This window comes from Acyrthosiphon pisum, chromosome A1, assembly GCF_005508785.2.
Source record: "Acyrthosiphon pisum isolate AL4f chromosome A1, pea_aphid_22Mar2018_4r6ur, whole genome shotgun sequence".
Classification (NCBI taxonomy): domain Eukaryota; kingdom Metazoa; phylum Arthropoda; class Insecta; order Hemiptera; family Aphididae; genus Acyrthosiphon; species Acyrthosiphon pisum.
Window position 1 is genome coordinate 95885810 of NC_042494.1, and position 14881 is coordinate 95900690.

The 14881-nt window shown below is 31.3% G+C and overlaps 2 protein-coding genes across 5 annotated transcripts in view; both read right to left on the bottom strand.

The window, feature by feature from the left end:
- Positions 1 to 396: 396 nt before the first annotated feature.
- LOC100159886 (venom protease) lies at positions 397 to 12943 on the bottom strand. 3 transcript variants are annotated; one of them, XM_008184152.3, is made up of 8 exons: positions 8132 to 8350; positions 7975 to 8073; positions 5701 to 5775; positions 5400 to 5566; positions 5207 to 5319; positions 3741 to 4009; positions 3142 to 3308; positions 397 to 943 (listed from the first exon to the last, which is right to left on the bottom strand). In XM_008184152.3, the coding sequence occupies exons 2-8, from the start codon at positions 8060 to 8062 to the stop codon at positions 767 to 769; spliced, it is 1056 nt and encodes a 351-aa protein (XP_008182374.1). In that variant the 5' UTR covers positions 8063 to 8073; positions 8132 to 8350; the 3' UTR covers positions 397 to 766. The 3 variants fall into 3 exon arrangements, with proteins under 3 accessions (XP_008182374.1, XP_016659291.1, XP_001947853.1); XM_016803802.2 differs by lacking the exons at positions 7975 to 8073; positions 8132 to 8350 and adding an exon at positions 12831 to 12943; XM_001947818.5 differs by having other exon boundaries at positions 7975 to 8350.
- The window catches only part of LOC100166697 (serine protease snake), a 4376-nt gene continuing 388 nt past the window's right edge, over positions 10894 to 14881 (bottom strand). Inside the window, exons 2-4 of one of the 2 annotated variants that reach the window (XM_008184153.3) lie at positions 14868 to 14881; positions 14093 to 14259; positions 10894 to 13011 (exon numbers count right to left, since the gene is read on the bottom strand). In XM_008184153.3, the coding sequence (XP_008182375.2) occupies positions 12832 to 13011; positions 14093 to 14259; positions 14868 to 14881 (361 nt within the window). In that variant the 3' untranslated portion in view covers positions 10894 to 12831. The remainder of the gene's footprint in view (positions 13012 to 14092; positions 14260 to 14867) is intronic. The other variant, XM_029487832.1, reaches the window with a different exon arrangement.

The following is a 14881-nucleotide window of genomic DNA, read 5'->3' on the forward strand; positions in this document are numbered from 1 at the left end:
GAAACCGATATTGATGAGAGAGATACAAACTGTTGGGGGTAAGTACGGGGGAAATAATTGAATAGTCATATTATTCTATGATATTATTTATGACCTTATCAAATATCAATGATGGTTATCACTACGACACTACTTATCAGTTTTATAATCTATAAATTACAATAATTTCATGGAATGAATGAAATATAATTATTATTACTTTCATGATTGCCCCCAACAGTTTCTATCTCACTCACACAATGTACATTTCAGATTTTGATAGACGGTAGGTGAGGAAAGCGCAGTCCATTTATTAATATGTCTATGGTTTATGTGTATTGGTGTGCATTTTATCGTTTAAAATATAATTTTATTGGATTATTATAATTTATATGTATAGAATATAATAAAATAAAAAGTGTTAATAACCGTGTCAATTTATTCAGATGTTACAAAGCCAAATAATATATCTTATATCTACATACATCATACGCGTTCATATATTATTTTCTTGTCGTACATTCGTATATGTACGTCTAATGTAAATCATTTTTACTACAGTAAAAAAAAATAACAATATTACGAACAATGTACCTATGATTTGCGTGGACGTTGCAAGATATTTTGCAAGCACCTAGTCAGACCCAACGTCGAATAAAAATAAACAGAAACGGAATATCATACTTAAAGATTAAAAGCTGCACTATTTTATTAAAGGTTTTCATATTAATTATTCGTGAGTACAATGCAAAGCGATGTTCATCTATGTAATATGGGTGCGATGATTTCAGCCAGACTTGGGCCAAACGATTCGTTCAATCCACGGCAAATACTTGGACACTTTCGTGTAAATTCCTGGCGAATCTTTCGTGGCGCAGTGCTTACCGGCCGACGTGATGCCTATTTGCGTGTACATGCACGAGTAAGTGGAGTGCGCAAGTTGAAGCGGACCGCCAGAATCGCCCTGTGTGACAAAATCGAGGAAAAACCGTTGAAACCGATTACTGTGAATACTACCAGTGGCGAATTTACGAGGGGTGATCCAAAGGACTGGACCCCCCCCCCATATATCCCCAGAAAATTTTTGAAAATCCTCCCCTGAATACTGCAATACGAGGACTTTACACACGCATAACGTTGTTAGTATGTAACGTTTCACAATAATCAATGAATTCCCGTCTAAGTGGGTACGGGATATTTATCATTAATTTAATCATAAGTAGATTTTACACAATATCATATAATGACGAAATAATAGTGTGCATTGTCCGGTCTATCCAGTCATTTTTTATGTAATAAACGTTACAATTTTCAAGTAAATTTAACAAAACAAAAAAAAAAATACAAAACAAATTAATAAAGAATTATCAATTGCTTTTAAATTAAAATATTCAAAGAGTTCGATGATAGAGCGTGTGGTGGATTTAACGTTATCATTTACTTTATATAAATTTGATCCGAAATATGCCCAAATTTAATCTAATATTAAGGCTGTTAAACCATTTTTAAAAGCATTTGCTGGATTTAGGCAATATTCTATAATATCTAGCGTAAGTGACGTGTAACTGTGTGTACTTTAGTGACTAGTAACTAGTAACAGATAAATGTTATACTCAAAGGTGGGCAAAAGTTAATTTTTTTTTAACTTTTTAACATATCTAGTTAATTATTTTTGTTTTTGACTTATAAACTTATTCAGTCAACTTTTAAAAGTTAATTATCATTGTCGTGCAATTAAGTTAATTTTCTTTTCGTGTCGTGCGGAACCATACCAACTAGATAATGCTGATTTGTTGACTCGACTTTGGTCATTTATTTATAATACACAGTGTTAAATGTCTTGGTAAATGTTTATGTATATCAAAATACTAGGGCAATTTACGACTTAAAAATATTATAACTTGAAAAAAAATTTTTTTCAACCGAGTTAACATAATTTTATTTTCTATCTTAAATTACCACAGTTAATTATTTTCATTTACTTGCCCACCTTTGGTTACACCAGAATTAGCGTGCATGAGTTCCCCGAACGCTTTATGTAATTAAAGATAAACCTCAGATAAGATTCTCGGGAATCCGTTACGTACATACGGGCGGTCACACATCACTATATTTGGTGATCAAAAAAGTTTCAACATGAAAATCCCATTCAAAGTATAAACATTTCACCCAGTAACAAAAGACCAATTTCAATTTTGAAAAAATAATTATATTCCCTATTCTCTTTTATAGGTTATGAAGGACTATTTAGGCCTTTTATTCAAGGCGACGACTAAGTCATTAGCCTGTAAGGTAGGTAGAGTTAGTAGGTTAGGTACGGGGTACGCCACTGCGCCACGCCGAGCAACCATTTTAATACCAAATTAGTCTTCTTTTTTTTTCAAAATTCACCTTTACTTTAGTGTAAATAAAAAGAAATCGAAAATAACCTAGAAAAGAGAATAAGGAACTCAAATATATTTCAAAATTAAAATCGGGCATTTTTTTCAACCTGTTATTTTTATAAATACACGAAAATACGAAGGAAAAACAAACCGCTTTCAACAGCCTTAAATACGACAAACGTGTCTGTAGTGGTTCATGATTACATATAACTGTGTATATCTACGTAATGCGTGTGTAGGAATGCAGCGCAGTCATCTTAAGAGGTCGCTACACGGACATTTGTCCTCTACTCCTCTCAGTCTTACAAGTGCGTAACATATACCAAATCTACTCAGATCACGTTTAGCTTTGTTATAGTTTGAATATTAGAGTGAATCGAGCTATTTGACAGTTGACGCCGACGCGTTGAAAGTAAGAAAATAATCTGTGTTTGTACGTGGGTTTTTTCTTACGATAGAACAGGTTTCACTGTGTTCTCACTGTTATGAGCATTCTTAATCGTAATTTTAAACGCTATATTATAGCTCAAGACTTGCTAAAAAATTGAACCATCGTTAAAAACCCACACATACAATCACGGGTAACGTTATTTCCATGAAGTTTCGTCATAGGTCGCACACATTTTTAAGTTAACGAAGCTAAACGTGATCTGCTGAGCGTAAATTATCCATGTTACACGCTTTCAAGACGTATAGGCAACAATATATGCTTTAGTTGCAAATTCTGAAATGCCCCTTAAAACGTTAGTGTGGACAAGAAACACAATATATAACTTACCCCACAGGTGTCTTTTTCGCCACCAGCATAGCCCGCGCATATCATGCTGTCTTCAACTATTCCGTGCATCAATTGACTTTTAGCAATCGACGCATAATTGGTTTTGCACAAGCTCGACGGGATAATCTCCAGAGTAACTCTTAACAGATCCGGACTGGTTGGTCCAGCTGTAAAACGGTTTACTTATAATCATGCTTTTGTGACATTAATTCTAAAAATGAATAATCACGACTCAGGATTCAGGACCGTATTAGTAGTTTTAATGACAGGAGCATAAAACATATATTATATGCAGTTTAAGACACCCATATTTCGAAGTATATCTAAAGGTACTTGGTATCTAACTAATTTTAAAAATGTACGATCGTAGTCGTCTTCAAACCTTACTTATTCACTTTTTTTCAATTAAATATAAGAAGCATTTTTAAAAATATATATTTATGTAATTATTAATAATGAATACCTATTATAATTTATAACAGTAAAAACATTTGGAATTTCTCAACCATGCTCTTTCCCCCTATTTACGCATACAGCCATATACCTCTTAAGTACGGCCCTGGTCGATGTTTGTTTTAAGCCAATTATGGTAAACCAACCGTTTTCAATCTGTCCCCAACCAGTAGCTATCACAATCTTCAAGGGACTCGGCTGCCAGTTTTGATCTCCGTTAAGACAAATGGGCCGTACGTACGACGAAAACACCACGTCCTGGTCTAAATGGAACAACGCTATATCGTTGTACAATGAAGGTTTTTTATAATCCGGGTGCACTATACGTTGATCGATTTGGTAGTCCATCGGTCTGGCGTCGTCGGTTTCCGACAAATAGTTCAGATCTCCCACACGTGCCCAGCGCACGAGTGTCCTTGAATAATAATATAGTATAATGTTTTCACAACACACGAATATTGATCAAAATTAACCTTTTTCGTAGCTTATATACCTGCGTATATACCTAGGTGATACTATCCCGAAAGAATGTAGTATGTGGTGACATTTACCGAAATGCGCAGTGCAACAATTTGAAAATTTAAAAACCAATTATATTTAAAGTATAGGTAACTATAATAGCAATACATCGTAAAATTTTATATATTTATATTAACAAAACTATGTATTTTATTTCAACCCGACCAGTATGAATGTGTCACATTTTGTATATTTTATGAAAATTTAATTAAAATGTATTCTTAGTTTAGAATAATATGTTTATATATACTACAACTCAGAAGCGTCAACTAGCATTCCATCGTGGAAACCGATTTAGGAATGGAACTTAGGTATACTCACGGGCGTATCCAACCCTTGATTACGTTTGAGGGAATGTATGTAATGTATGTAATCTATTAGCACAAATTAGGGGATTATGAGGCTTAGAAATCCAAAAGTATGAATCAAGTTAATTAAAACGTTACTTTTTTTAAATTAACTTTTAACTTAGCAAGTTAATTTTCTTAAGATTAATTTGTTAACTTCAAGTTAATTTTATTCAAGAGTATCTAAATTAAGACCGAAGAATAATGCAAAATGTTGAATGAGGTTTTTACTTTGATATATCATTTTAAATTTGCCCAGTAATTTTCTTCAGCGTAAAAAAAAAGTATCTAATAAACCATAATATTATGTGTCTGGAAATTTAAACTAATAGTTAAGTTATTATTTTTTAAAGTTAAATTCAACATAATGAGTTAACGAAAAAAATACGAGTGGCTTTTAACTTAACTTAATATTTAATTATTTTAAAATAACTTAACTTAAGGAGTTAAAAAACACCGTTACCTTGCCCAGCTTTATTGCAATTTATTAGCCACTCTTTTAGTTAAGTGTCCCGAATTATTTACGTAAATTCAATTATTATAGTATCTTTATTTGTTTTACGCCTATACACGTAAATATCAATTTTTTGTGAAAGAATGGGATGATCGCCAGAAAACCCACTCTTGAGCAGCCCTTGCTCATACTGTGTATAACTGTATAAGGAATATATTTTTTTCAGCCATTTCGTTGGTCTTAAGAAATGTAAATTTATCGTTATAATATTTATATAATATCATATACTAACGTATTGTCTAGTCTTTCACAGTGCGCTGCGGACAGGATCCATCTATTGCTGATCAGTGATCCACCGCAGGCCCATGTATCATCTCTGGGATACCTGCTATAACCCAACAAAGCCTATACAATTATCAAATAGATTAGAAAACTATTAATACATTCCTATAATCGATGTGTTTCATATTCTTATTCTACATTACCATGTGCGGAAATTCTTTTGGTTCGGCCTTCGTGCCGTTGACGATTAAGGTTAAGGAATTCAGACAATCTTTAACTTCGATTAATTCCTTTGATTCCTCTTCCTCATAATCAATTAATAGTGGATCCTTAATATATTTGTAAATCAACTTCGAATAATTTCTGCACACTTATTAAAAATTCAAAAAAAAATTGCAGTATATTAGTGCATTATTGAATAATATAATTTTTTTGATCAGCTACTGTCAGCTAGCTGCTGGTCAAAGAAATGTCAAATTATAGTTACAATAAGTAACCACTTACTTTCATCAGCCGAATATGATTCCATGTCTTTGGGTTGATCAACTGGTGGATTACTAGTAGTATTGGTCACATCATCTGTAAGTAGACAGTAAAAAATACAGAAATCACCGAGTAAGATGAGCAAAATTCCAACAAAAAAACATTTTTTTCTGGGGCCCACTCATTCTATACTACGTACACATTAGATTGGTAATAGTTAATACGCACTTAATAATAAGTAATTTCTACTATTATTATTATAATCTGCAATCAATCGTAACTATTAATAAACAAAAAAAAACGGGTAAGTGCATGGGAGGGGGGGGAGGTCAGCCGCGGTGGTGGAAGTTTGTCCATCATCCCTTCGGACAGAATGGTGTATTACAGTATTCGATTTGAATGCAATGATTGCATTCGATAAAAAACGATTCTGAGCGGGCGAAAGAAAATTTACAAATCATAAATATGTATTAATAAGTAACCATTAATTATAATATATAATATACCTAGTGGGAATTAGGCTTACATTTTATTCGTTTCTATGGTGATATACAAAACGTAAGAAAAACGTTTTAAAAAATTAAATGTCGGTGGTTTTTCTTGTGGCGTCAAAAAACTATTGATAAAATCGAAAAATGACCTGTCTAAAGTATAATTTTGATACAAATTGCTAAAATATAAGATAATATAATATGCTGAAATCGGAGCACTCCTTCTGGTAAAAATGCTGTTGACAGTATAAAAATAATAAACATCATCGTAAAACCACTATAGCTTCCTTGCTCCGCTCACAATCTCAAAAATGACGCCGTAATAACGGGCGCGTGTAAATTCCACCCGAAATGGATTACAGGTATTATAATAAGGTACATGTAAATTCCGCTGGAAAAAACAAGTGAAGAAAGGTAGGTGCATGTAAATGCCACCGAGAAAAGTTATAATTAATAAACACACCCTACCTATAAATAAGAAGTTTTTATTACTTAATAAGTGTAAAGTAAGTTTTTTTTGTATTTTTCAATCAAAATCATGTATTTTCTACAAAGTAGTTTTGAATATTTATTTATTTATTTATTTATTTGTATATTTAAACGAGCGTACCTATATAGACGCAAACCTTGTTGGCAGGAGAGACAGTCATAATGTAAGTATGTAACATAATGTAACAAATGAAGTATAAAAGGTTTAAATGGAATACATTTATTACTTACTAACAGCTGTTAATATACAAATTTGTGAATTTATTCATATTAATAATATTATGAATAATATAACATAGTTTCATCGTTATAAGTATTTAAATAAATTTATATTTCACACATTAAGTCAATACTTAATTCAAAAAGTTCAAAAAATAACTAAAAACGAGTCAAATTAATTCAAAAATGTTATCGTTTATAGAAAAGGATAACATAAACATTTGATGAAAATTTCAAGTATCTACGGTTAATAACAAAATAAGAAATCATTATTAAAGAATTTGTTAATTTACGAGTGAAAATCCAATATCTAATTTCAAACGTTTGTAAAAAAATAATTTGACTTTCCGATAAACTTTTTTTTTTAATGTAGAAAAACTAGGAATCTTGTATAAGAATTTCAAATCTTAGATATTCTAATCTTTGAAGAATTTTTATGAATTTCTAACTTAAAATTATTTGCTAATGTTCGTGAATTTTATGAATTTTAACATAAAAAAATATTTTGGAATTATGCTCAAGTTTTTTATTTAATTTCCACTAACTACGATATATAAGGATCGTTGCATTATATTTTCTATTTTTTTAACAGAGCAAATATTTATTTATTGACTATAATAATTTAAAGAAAACTAATAAAAATCGAAATTTTCTTATGCCTCTAAATAGCTCAAAAAGAATTGCAATATTTCAAAAACTCTAAGCATCAAAGGTTATTTTTTTAGAGTTACAATAAAAAAAATAAAATAAATTTATTCAAAAACTGGTTTTGAGTATAAATCTCAGTTTTTCGTTAAGTTTTAGTTTGTTTTTCCTGACACTTTTGAAGACCATTGGACATTTTTTATCTTTTACCACCCTAAAATACCAACTATATTCACTAGATAATATGATGTTGAAGAAAATTAAAGCATTTTTACTACCCTAAAAGGTGACAAAAGACAAAAAAAATAACAAAAAAAATAAAAAAAACAAATATCATTGTAAAATCAAAAATTACGTCAATACCTTCAAATCTAAAATGTAAGTTACACGACATGGCATTGTAAAAGAATTTTAAAAATGTAATATCAAAATAAAATTATTATAAACTTACCTTCATTTTGCGGCGCACAACATCCCAAACGCACAATGCATAAAATAAACAGCATAAATATACATTGTAGGCTTGTTGCACAGTTCATTTCGCTCCAAACTATTAGAATTAATATTTTAATAGTATCTACTATAGTAGCTATTATCGTCTAGCTTACGAGGGAATATTGAGTCGACGTTAGGTTAGCGTTTAGTACACTTCAAGTATAGTTACTGAATAATGAACATCAGTATTTGTCGTGTTTGTGTGACGTCACAAGAATAAAATATTAACATAATCAAAAATTCAGAATTCTCATTTATATACTAGTTTAAGATCGCAAATCCCACTTCCATTACAAGTGACCTTCTCTGTCTGTAATGTATAGGTAGGTATGAGCACATTCTGTAAACAAACCGATTAAATGTTTTATTGGGTAGGTATATAGTTCCTTACTCTTTTCCGACAGTCATGTATTCTCTTATGATTATTAATTATGTATTAAAATAATTAATAGATATACTATAACTAATAAGACCTTTTGGTATGGGTTGGTATACGCGTGGATATAAAATATAATATTTAATTGTCCCTTGTACACGCAAACTATTATCAATGTAACAACATATCGCAACATAGGTAGGGACATAAATACAATCTAAAAAAAGAGGAAAGTAGGTAACCACTCTACTGTACAGTTGCAGGTGGTTTCAATAAATTATTGCATTCAAAAACGATAATGAGCCAAGATGGCAGGCTATATATATTACTAAGTATATATGATATATTTATACTATTATTGACTATTGTCACTTTATAGGTATAGTAATTTATTTTACTATCAGTAATATAATTGGCGCCCGCAGGGAGGTGCCAGGGGGGCATGGCTTCCCCGTCTGTTAAGTTAATATTAATTATTAAAAAATAGTATTTGCTGTATTATCATTTATCAGAGACTTTTTATTTTGCCCTCTCCCCGGTTTATATTTCTGCGGGCGCCCTTGAGTAATACCACACTACCACAGTAATACTGTAAGTTTTATTATTCGTTTTGCAGAACACATCATCGCATTTAATATACCTATTATTATTATTATTATTATTATTATAATAATAAATTCAAATGGTACATATATGCATTAAATATTAATATTATATTATATTACGAACTATCTCTGCTGTAAAACAGGTTTTGAGCACGGACCTTATCGAACAAGCATCTTTGAATGCCGAGTATTATTATTAAAAAGCCAGGTATAGTTGTATTTTAGCTACCACGAGGTTTTTTTTATTTTTTCAAATCATATTTTTATAACGAATTAAGAATGATAGTGCTAAAAAAATTACCACGCCCAAGAGTACCTACATATTATATGAAAATACTATACATTTCAGTTAACTATAACTTTAAAACTAAGTCCAATAACCGCTGAATTCTGAGTTCTGACTTGACCACCGTTTTCAGCATGCTAAACTACATAGGTTAGTGAAACAAAAAAAATTTCTTTAAAAAGGTTTTCGGTAAAACAAAAAAGTTGCAGAAGTGCGGTAAAATAGAGGGTGTAGGTACAAATTTCCGCCTATTTATTTTTGTACCGTAATACAAAGGTTACCGAAAAAAAAATTTAAAAATTCGTTATAAGCGCTGTATAATACGATTGTGATTAGTGCATGCGTATAAACTTAAAATAGCATTCCTTAGAAGGATATAACTTCCAAAATGATGATTTATTCAGTTTTTTTTTTGCACTATCGTTTTTAACTCGTTGAAATACATGTGTCATAAAAATTCGTAAAAATCCAGTTTTAGCTAAACTCATAGGCGTGGCCCAGGCACGCCCTGTCATTTTTCATGGGCCGAAGGGCCCTATATGCCTAGGGTTACCATAATGTTTTTAGACCAAATCCGGACATCAGTAAAAAAAAAAAAAAAACGGAACTTCAGTTCCTATCCACCAGTCGTTTTATATAATAATAAATTAATAACTCATTGATAAAGTGCGCCAGGATTCATTTCAATATTTCACTAAATGCAGAGAACTGTGTATATAGATTAGGATTGTATATTATAATATTATCATAATATTATATCACAATATGTTATTTTTAGCTGTAATAAATAATTGTTATTATTATTGTTGCTTATATCCTCGGGTACGTGTACCTACTGTGGACGGTGGACTGACAGACTATGTACACAAATCATACCAACAAAATCTGTCGCTGTGAAACTTCCTATATTTTATTTTATGCTTATTAAATTTTCCTGAACGATGGATGATACTAAAAGTACAACTACAAATGGAGGAGCTGCTAAAGAGCGTGAAAAAAAAAGAACTAAGTTGAATGTAGCGTCAAAATCATGTCAAAATATTCAAAACTTGCAGTTCATGCCAGTAAATTAAGAAATTGATAATTTAAATTTTTTAAAAGGAATCGCCTATAATTTGACGTATTAGTTCATTAATATTTTATTTATAAAAAAAAAACAATGTATAGTATAGATACGACAAAAATAATAATTGTTTTCATAATTTTAATTTTTATATTTCCATAATTTTTTATTCCCTAAACTATTCTTTCAATTAAATGATTTTCACTGTTTTGTATTCAATATTTTGTGTTCGATTTTTTATTTACGCTATTTTTGAGGTGAACCATATTTTAAGTCATTGATGGAAAAATTAATTTATTACGGACAATTTTTTATGAAGTAGGTATCTAGCTATATAATTTAGATACACAAATGCCGCATAAAAAATATTAAAAATATTTTCCGTCCAAGTGCCCACTAAGCCCCCACTAAGCCCTCCCCCCCCGTAAAAGCATGTGTAATAATCGGTTCATAAAAAATTTTCCGTAATAAATTAATTTTTCCATCAATGACTTAAAATATTATAAATGTTAAAAATATGTTTATATATTATACTACATGGAACATACTTACATACGTATATATTTTAATAATAATATACCTGTGACATACTGACATATACAGTCATACAGAGATCTAAATAAACTAGATCCGAATAAATACAATGTGTAAATGCAGTCGAGACTCGATGGACCAGATTAACTTATATAGTTATATTGTAGTTATTGTAGTAATAATACGTATATCAACTTCTATCAACAATATTCGCCATTAACTTAAAAAAAGTTGTAAAAATAATAGCATACCTACTATTTTTGCATATTTTATTGTTTTTATAACATTTATAGCAATATGTCTAAAGTTATATTATAGTGCATATTTATGCGATCATCACTGCTATACAAATCCCAACCAGCTGATTATTATTATTATACACACGTCAGTTACTCAGTAGGTATTCATGATATTTTAGTCAGTGGACATTGGATAGTTTGTTAACACACTACAAGTGTAATTTTTTTTAAATTTTAAATGTCTTCAAAAACAGTGAAATTATGTGGTAAAGAAATACAGAATAAAAAAAAAGCAAAAGCCAAACACATAAATTGGAAGACATTCCAAAGTAACATCATAAACTATCATAGAACTCAAGTAAATAAATGTAAATATAAATTATAATTACACGATACCGATATAAAATGTTAAAATTGTTATTAAAATATCCACAATTTTATATTCTAAGTTTATTGAATAGCAATGGATATTGCAGTTTTACGATAATGTATTAATATATAATGTGTTTTTTTTATGTATGTACAATATTGTACATTGGTTCTATTTTCTAGTAGTAAAATATATGTAAAATTATCATTCATAATCTCTATACTTTATGGATTAGACATTCCTCTACTCGGTACTTTATACTAGGGCATTTTTCGAAATTATTATTTTATATTATACACATCAAATCGGATTTGATACAAATTATATTTCTTATGATTGATTAAGTTATTAATTATATTGTATGTACATAATTTAATTATATTTAATGTATAAATGCTAAAAATCTTCGCCTTTTTTATTTTATCCTTTTTTTTAGTAATGATTGATATTTTTGTGGGGAGGGTTATCAGGCGTCAAAATGTGCGTTTTATGAGTAGAAAACATATAAGATACCCGGGGTAGGTATTTGGCCTAGTCCTTACAGCTCATAGTGATAGTGCCACCTAGTAAAAATTTCTTAAAATATGTTCTGTTGTGTGGTCATTAAAAAAAAATAATATCATAATAACAATACCACTTTAAAACACCGGGTCAGACACGACGTAAAATAAAAATGAACAGACTAGTGTCGGGTCGCACAAAAAATTTAATGAATCAATAGTGAGCTAATGGTCCCTTAAACAAGATTTAGTGGCCCACGATTGGTCCATTAAATTTTTAGTGAACCATTAAATTTAATAAATTATTTATGCAACCCAGCATAAGAATATTATACTTACAGATTACTAGCTGCAATAATTAGGTTTATTATTCACTACCGAATACAATGATAAGCGATGTTAAGAAGACGCCACGCATGTGCTTTCTCCGTCTTAAAAACATACAACATGTCAAATTTTACGTAACCAATATCCCATTTGGCTATGTAGCTTTAAAATTAGAGTGAATTGACTCATAATAAAATGTTAAGGTAATATTATTATTTTTAAGTGAGTTATGATCGTTTTCAAAAAAAAAAAAAAAACAAAAAATTTACAGTCTCAAAGAGGTCATAACTTGCTTCTTAATAAAAATATGTATCAACAAAATCCTCCAAGATGCCCTGTATAATAATCTTACATTTAAATTTTTAACGGGCCAATCCGCTTCTATTTTAGAATTTACAGTGCAAAATGTATTATTGTGAACGCAAAATTTTCTTTGCTGACTGCTTTACGTATTTGTAAAACGGAGTTAACAAGTGCAGGTGTGGCATCCTCTTAATCTATATTATGTTTACTTCAGGCAAACTTTTTGGGCCAAACGATTCGTTCGATCCACGGCAAGAACTTGGACACTCTCGTGTAAACGCCTGGCGAATTCTTCTTGGCGCACAGCCTACCGAATGACGTGACGCCCACTTGCGTGTACATGCACAAGTACTTGTCGTGCGCTATTTGAAGCGGACCGCCAGAATCGCCCTGTGTGATGAAACCATAAATAAATAGAGTTACAACGGATGAATGTGAATATTATAATATACGTAGTACTCTGTTGTCCATACCATAGACCAATAATACAGAATGGGTTGCGCGCCTGCACGTAGATAGAGAGGTACTGAATCCGACAATGTTACAAGGAGATAGAGCATAAAAGAAGATACCATAGGGGAACAAATCGTTTGGCAAAGAAAAAGTATAGTTTTCATCACGGACTAAGACATTATAATGAACTGGTATCGTGATGATGAAAGGGGTAGAGAGTAGGTATACAGGACATGCAAATGTCTGGTATTATAGGATCTCGACTGTGACTAGTGGTAATTGTGGTCCAGCGAAATTGTCTCGATGCCAGTTCATTATATCCACGGAATAAGATATAATATGGACTGGAAACCAGCAGCTTATCAGTGGCATCAAAAGTATGTATGAGAGGCAATTGCGGTGGTTCGCAATGATTAATTATTGAGAGTTTACAACGCCATCTGTATGAAACGCGGACTAAAATACAAAATTTAATGCCAAACAAAACCACCGATAGTGCTGAAAACGTTCAGTGAGCAGTGTTGATGATAGCAGAGAAACCTTTTGCGGGCCGTCTTCCGTCACCCATCCACGTTAGTTTGCGGTGCGATATGGCCAAATTTAATCCAATATTACATACGACAAACGTGTTGTGGTATAGGATTACATGAATTTTGTACGTTATGCGAATGTACGAGACTCAGTGGCACACCTGGGGTCCGGACACCCCCCCTCCCCCAATCTCTTCCCCAATGGCTAATATAGTATATTATATTTTTTTTTAAATATTCCCTGACATTGTAATCAAAACTTATTAATATCTTTTGTAGATTTAAATAATTTTAAATAATTGTGTGTGTTTATTAAGAAATAAAATGTATGTACTTATACATGTACTCAGGGAAGGAACGGAAAAAAGGAATTGAATACATTTTTAGGACCCCCTTCAATATATTAACCTGGTTGCGGTACTGGTACGAAGGCAGTGTAGTCCTCTTAAAACGTCAAACACGAAACACAAAATTATTATGCAACTTACCCCACAAGTGTCTTTTTCACCATTCACATAGCCGGCGCACATCATGCTTTCTTCGAGTATTCCGTTCGCCAACTGAGTTACCCCGATCGACGCGTAATTGCTTTTGCAATGGTTTGCCGGAATCATGTTCAAAATCACTTTCAATAAATCCGGACTAGATGGTCCATCTGCAAAACGGTTTATTTGTAATCATGTTTACGTGACATTATTCTAAAAATGTATCAGGACTCAGGACCGTATTAATAGTTTTAGTGACCCGGGATATAAAAGCATTATGCAGTTTAAACGTCCTTCTTGCTAAATATCTATCAGTACTATATAGATACCTACTTAATTTTTAACATCGATGACGATCATGAAGAGTCAGTGGCGTATTCAAGGCGTGTGATCTGGATGATATTACATCACCCCAAGAGCCTTTTTACTTTTAATTTTCATCCGATTTCGCGGCGTTTTCATTAATAAGTTCATTAGTGCACCTTATACAGATGTAGTATAACGATTAAAGGTACCCGGGAAAGATTGGCGTTTATTCATCAGATTTTTTTTCGGATATCACTCTCCATAATGAATTTGTAAATACGCCACTAACCGTAGTCTTTAACATTTTTTTTACAAACATTTTTTTCATTTAATGAAAAAAGAGTTCTCTTTCAAACGAATACCTAACAATTTTTCATATATTTCTAACTGCCATGTTCCCAACCCCTACGGTCCTACTTATAAAGTACGGCCCTGGACGATAATCGGTTTAAGCCAAGAAAAATAAACCAACTGAAGTGGATTTGT

Bases quoted from the DNA above. Each gene is read 5' to 3' on its own strand.
- LOC100159886 (XM_008184152.3), bottom strand. From the start codon at position 8,062: ATGAACTGTGCAACAAGCCTACAATGTATATTTATGCTGTTTATTTTA. The intron at 5,776-7,974 runs GTAAGTTTATAA...GTCTACTTACAG, and splicing joins TTGTGCGCCGCAAAATGAAG to ATGATGTGACCAATACTACT. The intron at 4,010-5,206 runs GTTAGTATATGA...TTATTATTCAAG, and splicing joins TGTGAAAGACTAGACAATAC to GACACTCGTGCGCTGGGCAC.